The sequence below is a fragment of the Hippocampus comes genome, unplaced genomic scaffold (assembly GCF_001891065.2).
Source record: "Hippocampus comes isolate QL1 unplaced genomic scaffold, H_comes_QL1_v1.1 scaffold117, whole genome shotgun sequence".
Lineage (NCBI taxonomy): Eukaryota > Metazoa > Chordata > Actinopteri > Syngnathiformes > Syngnathidae > Hippocampus > Hippocampus comes.
In genome coordinates, this window is record NW_017805225.1 from 622,985 (window position 1) to 634,178 (window position 11,194).

The following is an 11,194-nucleotide window of genomic DNA, read 5'->3' on the forward strand; positions in this document are numbered from 1 at the left end:
AATAATAAAAATAGCACCAGTCACTTAAAATTTACAATCTTTTTTGCCAGGGTTACTTACAAATGCGTTGTCTGTTTCCCTGGGATTAACAGGGAGCAAAGGGAGAGCCGGGAGTGACCATTGCTGCAGATGGATCGCTTTTATCTGCACCAAGAAGTCCCCGTGGGCCCAAAGGCATCAAGGTTGTCCTTTCGCCCTCTAACTATCTATTGCACACATTCTAGTTGCCTCAATTCAACTTATCTGGAGTAGCATGACCTGATTTACTGAGACTCTACACATGTAGTCTCTACTTTAAAACTCATTCACTCCCAAAGACGTTTTTAAACGTCTTTTCAGACTTGGTCTAAAATTGGCTGGTACTGAATGAATTTGAAGCAATATCTTTGTCATTCGGAGGGTGAGAGGGCCCAAATAAATAAAAGGATCCCTCAGGAAAATATGAGAGCCAAATCAATCATTTTTGTCCGCATTCTCTTTTCTTTTGGCAGGGTGCCCGTGGATCGCCTGGGCCTGCAGGACCCATGGTAAGTCCATCCAAACGGACACAACTAATATTAAACGACATTTATTTTTGTGAGGGAAAGCTGCACACACACGGTAAGCCGTATGTCTTTATTTTGGTTTTAGACATCAGAAGCGGCGCTTCAATGTTGCTCGATTTCTCATGAGAAACAAAGATACAAAGACGACTGTTGGAGATGGTGTGTTGCTTTTATCTTTTGTTTAGGGCCCACATGGACCTCCCGGGCAAAAGGGAGAATATGGCTTCCCCGGCCGCGCCGTACGTATTCCGTAGCTGATGGATGTTGGATTTTAAAACACAGCTTTCCGTTTGTACACCCCCAAAAAATGTTTGTTCTCTTTTGACAGGGAAGACCTGGTATGGCTGGTAGGAAAGGGGAAAAAGGAGATTCTGTTGGCATGCCGGTAAACGACAGCAGTCTGTTTTTACACCTTTAAGCAATCTTAATTGTACACGAGTATATCAAGCTGCCAATTCAGATCAGTTTCGGAGGTGTTTCCATTTCCAATTACATTTGCAAAACGGAAAACCGATCATCCATTGGGTTGTGCCTTTGACACGATGTCCATCTCATATTCTCAGGGACCCCCCGGTCCACCCGGTGCGCCCGGACTGCCAGGAAGAATTTTTGGATTGAATGGAGTAAGTGTGCATCTTTGAGTCGTTGGGGTTTTTTTTTTATATTCTTGATGGACTAGGAAGATCCAAATGTCAACGTTAGAGGCATCGGGAACTGTTCATTCGACCGACTCAAACAAGATCTCGTCTTTGTCATTTCACACTTGATGCTAGTTGTGGAGTTGTTGTCTATTTACCGAGAGTCAAATGTTCTCGGGTTTCTTGAAATGTTGACATGAGTGACATGAGTAGATGAACACTGCAGACACATCGGTATTTCCAGTGGAAGAACCGATGGGTTGTCCCTTTGACACGATGTCAATCTCATATTCTCAGGGACCCCCCGGTCCACCCGGTGCGCCCGGACTGCCAGGAAGAATTATTGGATTGAATGGAGTAAGTGTGCATCTTTGAGTTGTTGGGTTTTTTTTTTTTTTTTATATTCTTGATGGACTAGAAAGATCCAAATGTCAACGTTAGAGGCATCGGGAACTGTTCATTCGACCGACTCAAACCAGATCTCGTCTTTGTCATTTCACATTTGGTGCTAGTTGTGGAGTTGTTGCCTATTTACCGGGAGTCAAATGTTCTCGAGTTTCTTGAAATGTTGACATGAGTGACATTAGTAGTTGAACACTGCAGACACATCGGTATTTCCAGTGGAATCTCTGAGCTCAAACACTGTTCAGCGATGTTGGCCTCGCAGTGATTTGTTGGTCTTTCAAAGCCAGTTCTATTCCGAATCCAACGACAAACTAGAAACCATCAGTTCCGGTGTGATACCCTTGCCATCACGATATCCGTTAAGTGTGCAGCGTTGAACAAATTGCAAGTTTCGCTTTTTGCATCTTTACAAGTCAATCAGGCCATTTTTACACCCAAATTTCGAACTTTCTTCTTCGTCCTCACCCATTTTGCGAAAATGGTCGTTCCTTTCTTTCCGCTTCAATATTTTGTTCCGTTTTGCGAGTCGTGCCGAGTGATGAATCCATGACTCAAAGCTGATAACGTGCTCTTTTTTTAAAGACAGTGTTCCCAGTGCGCCCCAGGCCGCATTGCAAAAAGGGACTCGTAAGTCTGAGGCGTACCATCTCATTGGTCCGTTTCGTTTTGAAATGGGGTGCCATCCGATGGTTCTGTCGGGGAGTGGAGAGAGCAGCATGGCAGCTCTGTGGCCACCCTTTATTATCTGACCCACACCCCCTTTCCTCCAAACTTCCTTTCCTGACCTCATCTTCCTTATTGCATTTATGAGACTCCATTTTGGTGGTGTTGGGTGCGTGGGGAAACATTCTAACAACGATTCTTCATATTCTCCTGGGGGGGATATAAACTTGCCTTACTAAATTGGATCATTAACAAGTTTGTTCAAATAATGTGAAACCTTTACGGAATTTTCTTCTTCAAATATATCTCATCTAAAATGAGCCACGGTGTGTAATTTTTCTTTTTTTTTTTTTTTTTTTTTTTTGTTCTCAAATTAAAACCGCTTTCGTTACTATGAGGACCGGTGGCAGCGCCAGATTGAGCACGTGACCAACACTGCCCGTTGTTGTTGCTGTGATTTTCTTGGCATATTTTGGGATTTTTTTGGACCCCTTTAGTGAGTTAGAAACTCCCTGCATTACAAGCCTGCTCACAGACACATTTGAAGGAATGGGCAGATAGCAGAATACATCATCATCATTTCAAGTTCATAATATGTCAATTTGGCTGGTCAATGAGAACATCTCATCACTTGGGGGGCTATATTGAAGAATCCCACTCATACAATAATACTATGGACTGAAAATATTGATGGTCACACCGCTAACGACGCTGTGTTTTGAACGTCCTAACCTTTTGTCTGCATAGATCCGGTATTTAACACTCAAGGTATCTCAGGTGTGTCCATGCAGGTAATGACGAGTGTGTTCATTTCCGTGTGTAGGATTCAAATGACAGGGTCAATATCGTAAAAGCGAAAGGAGAAAAAGGAGAGGTCGGGATACCTGGAGAGCCAGGCACACCTGGTAAGAACTTTTCATGTCTCGTTCGTAAACCATTTTTGTTTTGAATTGTCTTTTATTTTATCCGAGCAAACATTTTTTTCATGAATGTGTTATGTTGCTGTTTGTCAGCCGCTGACTTTCTCGATGGACCTGTGGTGAGTACAGATCGATGTGTAATTGATGACGGGCAGCGGAATAAAAAGTTTGACACACATCAAGCTTCTTTTTCCTGGCTGATGTCTGTTTGTTTTTGTGGGTTGCGAAGGGTGCGAAGGGTGAGCGGGGATCCAAAGGCCAGAAGGGAGAAAAGGGTGACTCGGGCCCGCCCGGCCCTCCAGGACTACCGGGGCGGTCAGGACTTGTGGTGAGTTCTGCTGACGAAGCGCAAAGCTACCCAATAAGTCTTTTCTTCCTCTTTTGTGGGCTTCTTGGGTGTTGCCCCAATTTCCTGTTGGGCCTCTTTAAATGTATACTGAAAAGTGAATGTACTCGTTTGTTTGTTCAGGGTCCTAAAGGTGAGTCAGTCATTGGCCTTCCAGGTTCTCCTGGTTCTCCAGGCCAACGTGGAGCCCCTGGGATTGGACGTCCAGGTCCCAGAGGGCCACCCGGCCCGGCCGGACCCCCAGGACCACTGCCTGATTTTGGAGCAGGTGTGTAGCGGCAAAACAGTGCAGAAGATGAAAAAAAATAAAATGCAGTCAAATAAAATAACCTTGAACCTCTTCGGGGGAAGTTGAATGTTGTCTTTGATGAGTGTATTCTATGTTGTCAACAGGTGTGGGTGTCCCAGGACCTCCCGGTCCTCCTGGCCCCCCAGGATTTTCAAACCCGGTAAGAAACATGGTCAGAATTCTTGAAAGTAAACGTGTCCTCTTCTCACACGGACGTGTGTGCTCAGGTAAGCACCCACGAGACAATTTATGCTCTGACCAGAGAGACCCGCCGTGCCCCAGAGGGAACCTTGGCGTACGTATCTGAGAGCGGCGGAGAACTTTACATCAAATCACAGAACGGATGGCGCAAAATTCGGGTGTGTATTGGACCTGCCAGTCAACGGTGTGCCCCAAGTGCGCTCCGCACCTTCCTTTCTCCCCGGGTGCCGCCCCAGTGTGTGAAATGTGACTTGAGTAAGCGCGTGCCTGTTCCCATTTCAGCTTGGAGAGTTGATCCAATCCGAACCGTCATCCTCATCGGCAGCTCAAGCCCAAAACAAACCTGGCGAATGGAGTCGACCGCACAGGAGCCACAGCCAAGTACGCGCTCAACTCAAGTGTAATTTGAAAACAACCGGCACTGTATCCAAAGTGCCATACGTGGAGCGAAAAGAATTCACGCGATAAAGTAATAACGAAGAGAATGGAAGGTGCCGAAACAGTCCAACTCAAAATCAAGTCTCATGCCGAGTCAGAAGCCAAAGACTAAAAATGAGTTTGAAGACGAGTTTGAAAGATGGGCGGCGGCCAAAGGCTCCATCCCCTCGGAGCCTCCGCTTCATTCTCGGTACCTCTGGTCCGCGGACCCGAGGCAGCGGGCAGGGAGCTCAGAGAGGAACAATGCGGCCAGGCCAGTTCAACTCATGGCACAGTCGGCCTTTTATTTGCCAAGCAATAAATGAAGGATCGTTTTCCTTTTGCTTACTTGATCCACATCTGGTTGAGTATTTTGGCACATCAATTAAAAAAAAACTAAAAACAATCCCAATGAGGTTTTCCAAAAACATTGAAACGCGATGTCGGCCACATCTGGCTATGAAATGTCCCGCTTACGGGTGAAGCTAAGCGACTGTGTATTTGTCGGACAGGAGCTGCATGAGGGCAGCAGAGGATTTCAGCCCAGTTTTCACATCCTGCCGCAGACCTTCAATGCCGTCGCCGGGGTGAATATCCATCTTTGACTTCGCCGTGTGACATTGAGCGCTTTGTTTTATTTCTTTGAATTTGATTTGGAGGGGAACCGGCATCGATTTTGGGGGGAATCGCACTGACGCTTTAGAAGGCCACGTCCTGACAGATTTGCTTCCTTTAAATGATTCCGAACGTGTGTTTGGCCAACCTTGTTTGTCGAAACCCGGGGTCACCGCCGCGGTAGTTCACACGAGTAGACGAAAAACGGAACCACTGGCAGACATGGGTGGAAATGAAGCGTTGCATGTGAGATTTATCCGTTTGCCCATTGCATTAACGTGATTGGTGTGCTTCGCATCAAGGAATATCATGAACGATGCATAAGAACATCAAAAGGTCATTTGAGAAAAGTCGTGATTTCGGAAGTATGTCTCCAACTGCAAAGCAGCGGTGCACCAAACCTATTGCCGAAGGAATCCCTCTCTGAGCGAGGGGATTGTGTTTTGTCCCTGTCAAACAAAAAGGGGAGAATTTTGGATCCAGCTTTGTACATTGCAAATTGGATTCTTCTGTCATCTCCCTTGCTGCGTGTAGCTCCATCTGGTGGCTCTCAACGCTCCGTTGAAAGGAGACATGCGAGGGATCCGCGGGGCCGACTTCCAGTGCTACCAGCAGGCACGGGCCGTGGGGCTGACCGGCACGTACAGGGCCTTCCTGTCCTCGCACCTCCAAGACCTGGCCACCGTTGTGAGGAAGGCAGACCGCGTCCACATGCCTGTGGTCAATCTCAGGGTGAGGACGACGCCTGCGCCGCGCCGCCGTGAGCTTGTGAAAATATGCTCGTTCGTAGAATAACCTGCGATGACTTTTTTCTGTCCTCGCCTATCAGGGCGAATTGCTCTTCAAAAGCTGGATGTCCATCTTCTCGGGAAATGGTGGCACGTTTGACCCTTCCGTCCCCATTTACTCCTTCGATGGACGCGACGTGCTGACTGACTCGACGTGGTGAGTGTGGCCGAAATGGTGGGCACCTGCGGCTTATAGACAGGTGCGGCTTATGTGTGTTTCCAATTTTTTTCCTTTAAAAATGGAGTGGCTGCGGCTAATAATCAGGTGCGCTCTATAGTCCGGAAATTATCCCCGGTGCCGTCAGCTTGTCTCTCTCGCTCCTTTCCAGGCCAGAAAAGCTGATCTGGCACGGTTCCAGCGCTGGAGGAATCCGCGCAACCATAAACTACTGCGAAGCCTGGAGGACCGCCGACGCGGCGGTGACAGGTCAGGCCGCCCTGCTTCAGACTGGACGTCTGTTAGGTCAACACACCCGCTCGTGCGCCAACCACTACATCGTACTGTGTATCGAGAACACGTACGTCGGGAACATACAGCAATGGAGGACCTGAAGGCTGCACGCGAGCGGCATTGCTCAAAATGGGCAGGGTCGATCAATGAAAATAATCATCAGGGCGCTGCTCTTTGACTTTGTGATTGGGATCAAGTTCATGCGCAAACGCTGAATTGTTTCAAATCCATTTGCGGTCACCCTTTTCCAATTTTTTTCAGTGGCATCCAAACCGAACTTTGACACAGCAACATGAAAACAACAAAAATCCAGGTCTAAACTAAACTTTCCTGTGTGCATGGACAACATCAGGGAAAATAATTGTGATTCAAATAGAAATGTGTACATTAAAGACAGTAAGTGAATGGAACTACATGAAAATCACTCGCCGAGAATATTCACCACCAGGCATGCCGGGTAACAGAAGACATGCCCAAGTGATTAACGTTGAGGAAAAAAAACTGTTGCCCCTGCTGAATATCCATTTTATTTCACGATATTCAAACCGTTCAGTCTCAATCTCCACTTTGTTTTAGTATTTGCATCACAATTCGTTTGAGATTTGTATTAATTTATACCGTAAAGAACATATATGATAGAAGTTTAGCGAGTTCACTTATAAATCTTGATGAAAGTAAATTGTTTGTGCATGTGTGTGTTGATCGTGTATAAATAGCATTTTTTTACTCAATAGAGTTGGTCAGTTTTGTATGGGCACGAATAATGGCTTGTTTTCTTCACTCAGCAAGTACTAGCGGTGGCGTCCTTCGAGTGTCGTGTCTGGACCGCGTAAACTTGCATTAACAAATGTTATTTTCCGTCATGTCTGATTTTTGTGTTCCAACAAAACTTGAGCTTCTGAGGTCATGAGAACATTTGTACTGACTGACTGATTGTCACTGAATAAATACCTAATTATTGTTTTTACAAATTCTGTCTCCTTTATCTTTGAGTTGGCATGAACATTTGCAGGCATAGCACGCGGTACGCCGTGTTAACGGGTGACCGATGACGTCAAAAAAAAACGGTCCGTTCATAGTTGACAAAAGGACTTGGACGAGGTTACACCCCCCACGCCCCCACCATAGCGCTGCAAGAGGACTGGACCACCCCTGAGTGTTCTGGGACGGGGGAGAGGCGGACGGAAGCGCCCACTGCATGTGGAGAACGCTGCGTGCTTTCATCTCAGTGACTCCAATAACACCAGAAAAAGACGTTCGATTTCTCGCTAGTCACTTTTTTGAAAGAAAAAAAAATCTGCTGAATGGTGTCTGACAATTTAGAGCAAACAATTCACTCATTGGACAGATAAGACGTGACTCTTTTTGACCATTCTCTTCTTTATTTAAAGTGATGTGCAGATGAGACGACGTGTCATGCATTTCCAACTGCGAGGAGTGACGCAAGTCATCGGTGTAAGTTCATGAGCCGGATCTCGTCCACTCGATTTCGGTGCAGCTGAAAAGAAGGCGTGATCCAGCGGCCGCATGAGCATTGATCTCCGCACCAGCTGAACGAGCCCAGCTTGGATCGGCATTTGGGACACAGCAGCTGCAAACCAAAAGCGAACCCGAGGGAAATATTTTGTGTCACGCAGAGAGAGCAGCCAAAGGTGATATACGGTACCTGTCCATCCATCACGCCAAGTAACGCTTGTTCCATCCACTGCACTGGTTCAATGAAATAGGATGTACACTGGACTCCTTCTATACAAAGATCAACAATTTCGACTTGCGGTTAGAATAGTTTGGGGTTCTTTGTTTTAATTTCATTTTGACTTTTTTTTTTTTACTGAGTTTTAATTTGTTTTTAGAGCAGGTTTGCTAGTTGTTATTTTCATTATTAGCATAGGATTAGCATGAGTTGTTGGCCCATTTTGTTGAGTGCAAGAAAAAAAAAGAAAAAAACTGACTAATTCCAAGCAACTGCATTTAAGAAACAAAAGTCAAAATGGAATCAAAAACAAACTGTAATGAAAAATCCGATCCTATTAGAAGCCCTCGGTGAGAGCGCTTGTCTACTGACCAGTCAGGTTGGAGGACTTTTTATGGCTGAATGCTGACGCTCCTTCTCCCACTGGGTGACTGAGGAGACTGGAGCTGCGGAACAGAGTTCGTCTGCAAAGTAGAAAAACAAGTATTGTTTGTGAGTATTTTTCCAAAAGGGAGGAGGAAACTGAGGGCGCAATCTGCTGAACAACATTTGCTGGATTTACACAGCCAGTGACGCGCCCCATTCTGAATCCGATGTCTCTTCCCCCAACTAATGTAAATAAGGGTAACCGTCACATTCCCTTCGCGAGCTGCCGTCTTCAGTCAGGTTGCTTATTTAATACTCAACCCACCTCTACTCTCCATCCACCCATTTTCTAATCCGCTTCTGATCATGAGGGTCGCGGGGAGTGCCGGAGCCTAACCCAGCCATCTTCGGGCAGTAGGTGGGGGACATCCCGAACCGGTTGCCAGCCAATCACAAGGCACACATAGACGAATGTCCATTTGCCCCTTGCCTTTCCATTTATGTGAGTTGTGCGACAGCAAAAAAAAAACCTCAACAAATCTGAATTGTCACTTGAACCACATCGTGTAAATCCAGCCTAAAGAAATGAGACGTTCGACACAAAGGCAAAAACAGTTACCGGCACTTCCTGCAACGATAGGAGGCCTCAGATGAGTTGGATTGAGCGGGGTCAGCTGCAAACACTTCCCTTGGAACCAGCTGCAACTCTATGCAGAAAGCACAGTAGAAATGAAGAAAATACCGAAAATGCACTTGTTTGCGTGTGTGTGTGTGTGCGCGCGCGTGCGTTTACCAGGGTATTTCTCGGTAATCTTTGTCAATCTGTATTGTTTGTACAGTGGATCGCTGGTGTCCACTTGACAACGCAAGGCCTCGTACAGACACAACTGCTCCTCGAAACCGCTGTTGACCCTGAAACGCGCAACCCCCTCACCCATCACATTTCTTTCCACATGGCCAGGTGATATTGCTCATCACTGCATCGAGAAGCAGGGCGAGACACTTACTGCACATCCCGCTTGACACTCTTCAGTTTGTGATAAGCCTCAGCAAAGCCCAATTTGTGTCTCCTCATGAGGTAAGCGGTCACAACGGTGGCGCTGCGACTCCGGCCAGCCTGACTGAAGCACAAACACTTTCAGGGATCACTTCTTTGCTGGTGTTTGATCCCCCAGCCGTACATGGAAGTGATCGAGTCAACACAGACGGTACGTATACACACGGAACATTGACATCATTGAGCCCGGGCCGCAAGAGGACCGGTCATGGATGACATTGCCCCTTACCAGTGGACGAGTGCCGCCCCGCCTCCGTCAACTGCCTCCTGGATGAAGAGGCAGCAATCATCCAGGTGGCTCAAGAGGTCCGACGTCACCTCATCCAGGATGTTAATCCATTTCTTGCGATAGCGAGAGTCCACGGGCAGGAGAGGCGCCGGGTCCACGGAGTCCACAGAAACGATGTGAGTGATGCCGGCTTCTGCCAACCCCGGAATGTCCTTAAGGTCGGCCGCCGTTCCAATGAACACACCGGGATCCACCGGGAGCATGACAAACACTGGCGTGACGGGTACGGCCTGAACAGACGTCCGGGTAAAACATACGCGTTAAAAGGTTCTGACTGTACAAGTTCCCATGTGACCGTCTTGTCAGAGTTATGGCTCAAACTCCGAGATGCGACTCGAAGGAAGTTAAAAATCCAGACTGAAATTTTTCACAATTTCAAGTAGTGTTCATCAGTCTGCAATGATATGCCCGTGAGTGACAGCGGGACCAATGCTGACAAAACTTCCGTTGCCAGGACGGCGCATAGATGAAGAAAAGCATCGCTTTATTTTTTTATTTATCAAGCCATCCGCATGTCGGCTGATAAATTCATGTGAGTCCAAACTAGTTAAGCCCCTCCGGCACTTTATTTGATATTCTAAGACACATTTATCAATTATTTTCTCAGCTCCTTTATGTCTCAGGCAAACACCCCCTTTAGCCCCGGAATAGGGGAAAAAAAACACTTATCCCACGGGTCCTTAAAGTCAATAAAAATCCTTAAAAAAAGTTGTAAAATTATGTTAATTGTGCTTAATTTTCAGGGAAAGCTTCTAAAATCAATAAAAATCCTTAAAAATTAACCTGTGGTGTTCATTTCATTTGTGTATGGGCCGAATAAACGACCATGTATAGTAAAGCATTTTGGGCCGAAAAAAACGACCAAGTATAGTAAGGCATTTTTAGCTCCCAAAAAAAACCGATCATGTATAGTTAGGCGTTTTTTTGGCGAAAAAAATGACCATGTATAGTGAGGCATTTTGGGCCGAAAAAAAACGACCATGAATAGTAAAGCATTTTTTGCCGAAAAAAACGACCATGTATAGTAAGGCGTTTTTGCCGAAAAAAACGACCATGTATAGTAAGGCGTTTTTGCCGAAAAAAACGACCATGTATAGTAAGGCGTTTTTGCCGAAAAAAACGACCATGTATAGTAAGGCGTTTTTAGCCGAAAAAAAGACCATCTATAGAAAGGCGTTTTTAGCCGAAAAAAACGACCATGAACAGTAAGGCGTTTTGGGCCGAAAAAAACGGCTATGTATAGTAAGGCGTTTTTAGCCGAAAAAAAATGACCATGTATAGGAAGGCGTTTTGGGCCAAAAAAAAATGACCATGTATATAGTAAAGCGTTTTGGGCCGAAAAAAAACGACCGTGCATAGTAAGGCGTTTTGGGCCACAAAAAACGACCATGTATAGTAAGGCGATTTCAGACGAAAAAAACGACCATGTATAGTAAGCCGTTTTTAGCCAAAAAAACGACCACCTATAGTAAGATGTTTTTTGCCGAAAAAAACGACCATGTATAGTAAGG

At 46.0% G+C, this 11,194-nt stretch overlaps 2 protein-coding genes across 3 annotated transcripts in view; one reads left to right on the top strand and one right to left on the bottom strand.

Moving 5' to 3' along the window:
* col15a1b (collagen, type XV, alpha 1b) overlaps positions 1-7,004 on the top strand; it is a 20,979-nt gene extending 13,975 nt beyond the window's left edge. Inside the window, exons 25-41 of the mRNA XM_019869268.1 lie at positions 97-182; positions 492-527; positions 731-784; positions 874-930; positions 1,481-1,540; positions 2,171-2,215; positions 3,075-3,156; positions 3,265-3,290; positions 3,401-3,499; positions 3,641-3,785; positions 3,911-3,966; positions 4,034-4,165; positions 4,290-4,388; positions 4,937-5,011; positions 5,574-5,771; positions 5,869-5,984; positions 6,157-7,004. Of these exons, the coding sequence (XP_019724827.1) occupies positions 97-182; positions 492-527; positions 731-784; positions 874-930; positions 1,481-1,540; positions 2,171-2,215; positions 3,075-3,156; positions 3,265-3,290; positions 3,401-3,499; positions 3,641-3,785; positions 3,911-3,966; positions 4,034-4,165; positions 4,290-4,388; positions 4,937-5,011; positions 5,574-5,771; positions 5,869-5,984; positions 6,157-6,379 (1,589 nt within the window). The 3' untranslated portion in view covers positions 6,380-7,004. The remainder of the gene's footprint in view (positions 1-96; positions 183-491; positions 528-730; positions 785-873; positions 931-1,480; positions 1,541-2,170; positions 2,216-3,074; positions 3,157-3,264; positions 3,291-3,400; positions 3,500-3,640; positions 3,786-3,910; positions 3,967-4,033; positions 4,166-4,289; positions 4,389-4,936; positions 5,012-5,573; positions 5,772-5,868; positions 5,985-6,156) is intronic.
* A 634-nt stretch (positions 7,005-7,638) lies between these two features.
* Positions 7,639-9,939, bottom strand: dusp12 (dual specificity phosphatase 12). 2 transcript variants are annotated; one of them, XM_019869263.1, is made up of 7 exons: positions 9,624-9,939; positions 9,345-9,458; positions 9,131-9,249; positions 8,957-9,044; positions 8,344-8,435; positions 7,945-8,021; positions 7,639-7,869 (listed from the first exon to the last, which is right to left on the bottom strand). In XM_019869263.1, the coding sequence occupies exons 1-7, from the start codon at positions 9,884-9,886 to the stop codon at positions 7,726-7,728; spliced, it is 897 nt and encodes a 298-aa protein (XP_019724822.1). In that variant the 5' UTR covers positions 9,887-9,939; the 3' UTR covers positions 7,639-7,725. The 2 variants fall into 2 exon arrangements, with proteins under 2 accessions (XP_019724822.1, XP_019724821.1); XM_019869262.1 differs by having other exon boundaries at positions 7,945-8,024; positions 9,624-9,937.
* Between the last annotated feature and the right edge of the window lie 1,255 nt (positions 9,940-11,194).

Bases quoted from the DNA above. Each gene is read 5' to 3' on its own strand.
- dusp12 (XM_019869262.1), bottom strand. From the start codon at position 9,886: ATGCTCCCGGTGGATCCCGGTGTGTTCATTGGAACGGCGGCCGACCTT. The intron at 8,436-8,956 runs GTAACTGTTTTT...TCTACTTTGCAG, and splicing joins TATCGTTGCAGGAAGTGCCG to ACGAACTCTGTTCCGCAGCT. The intron at 8,025-8,343 runs GTCAGTAGACAA...ATCTTTGTATAG, and splicing joins AAAGTCCTCCAACCTGACTG to AAGGAGTCCAGTGTACATCC.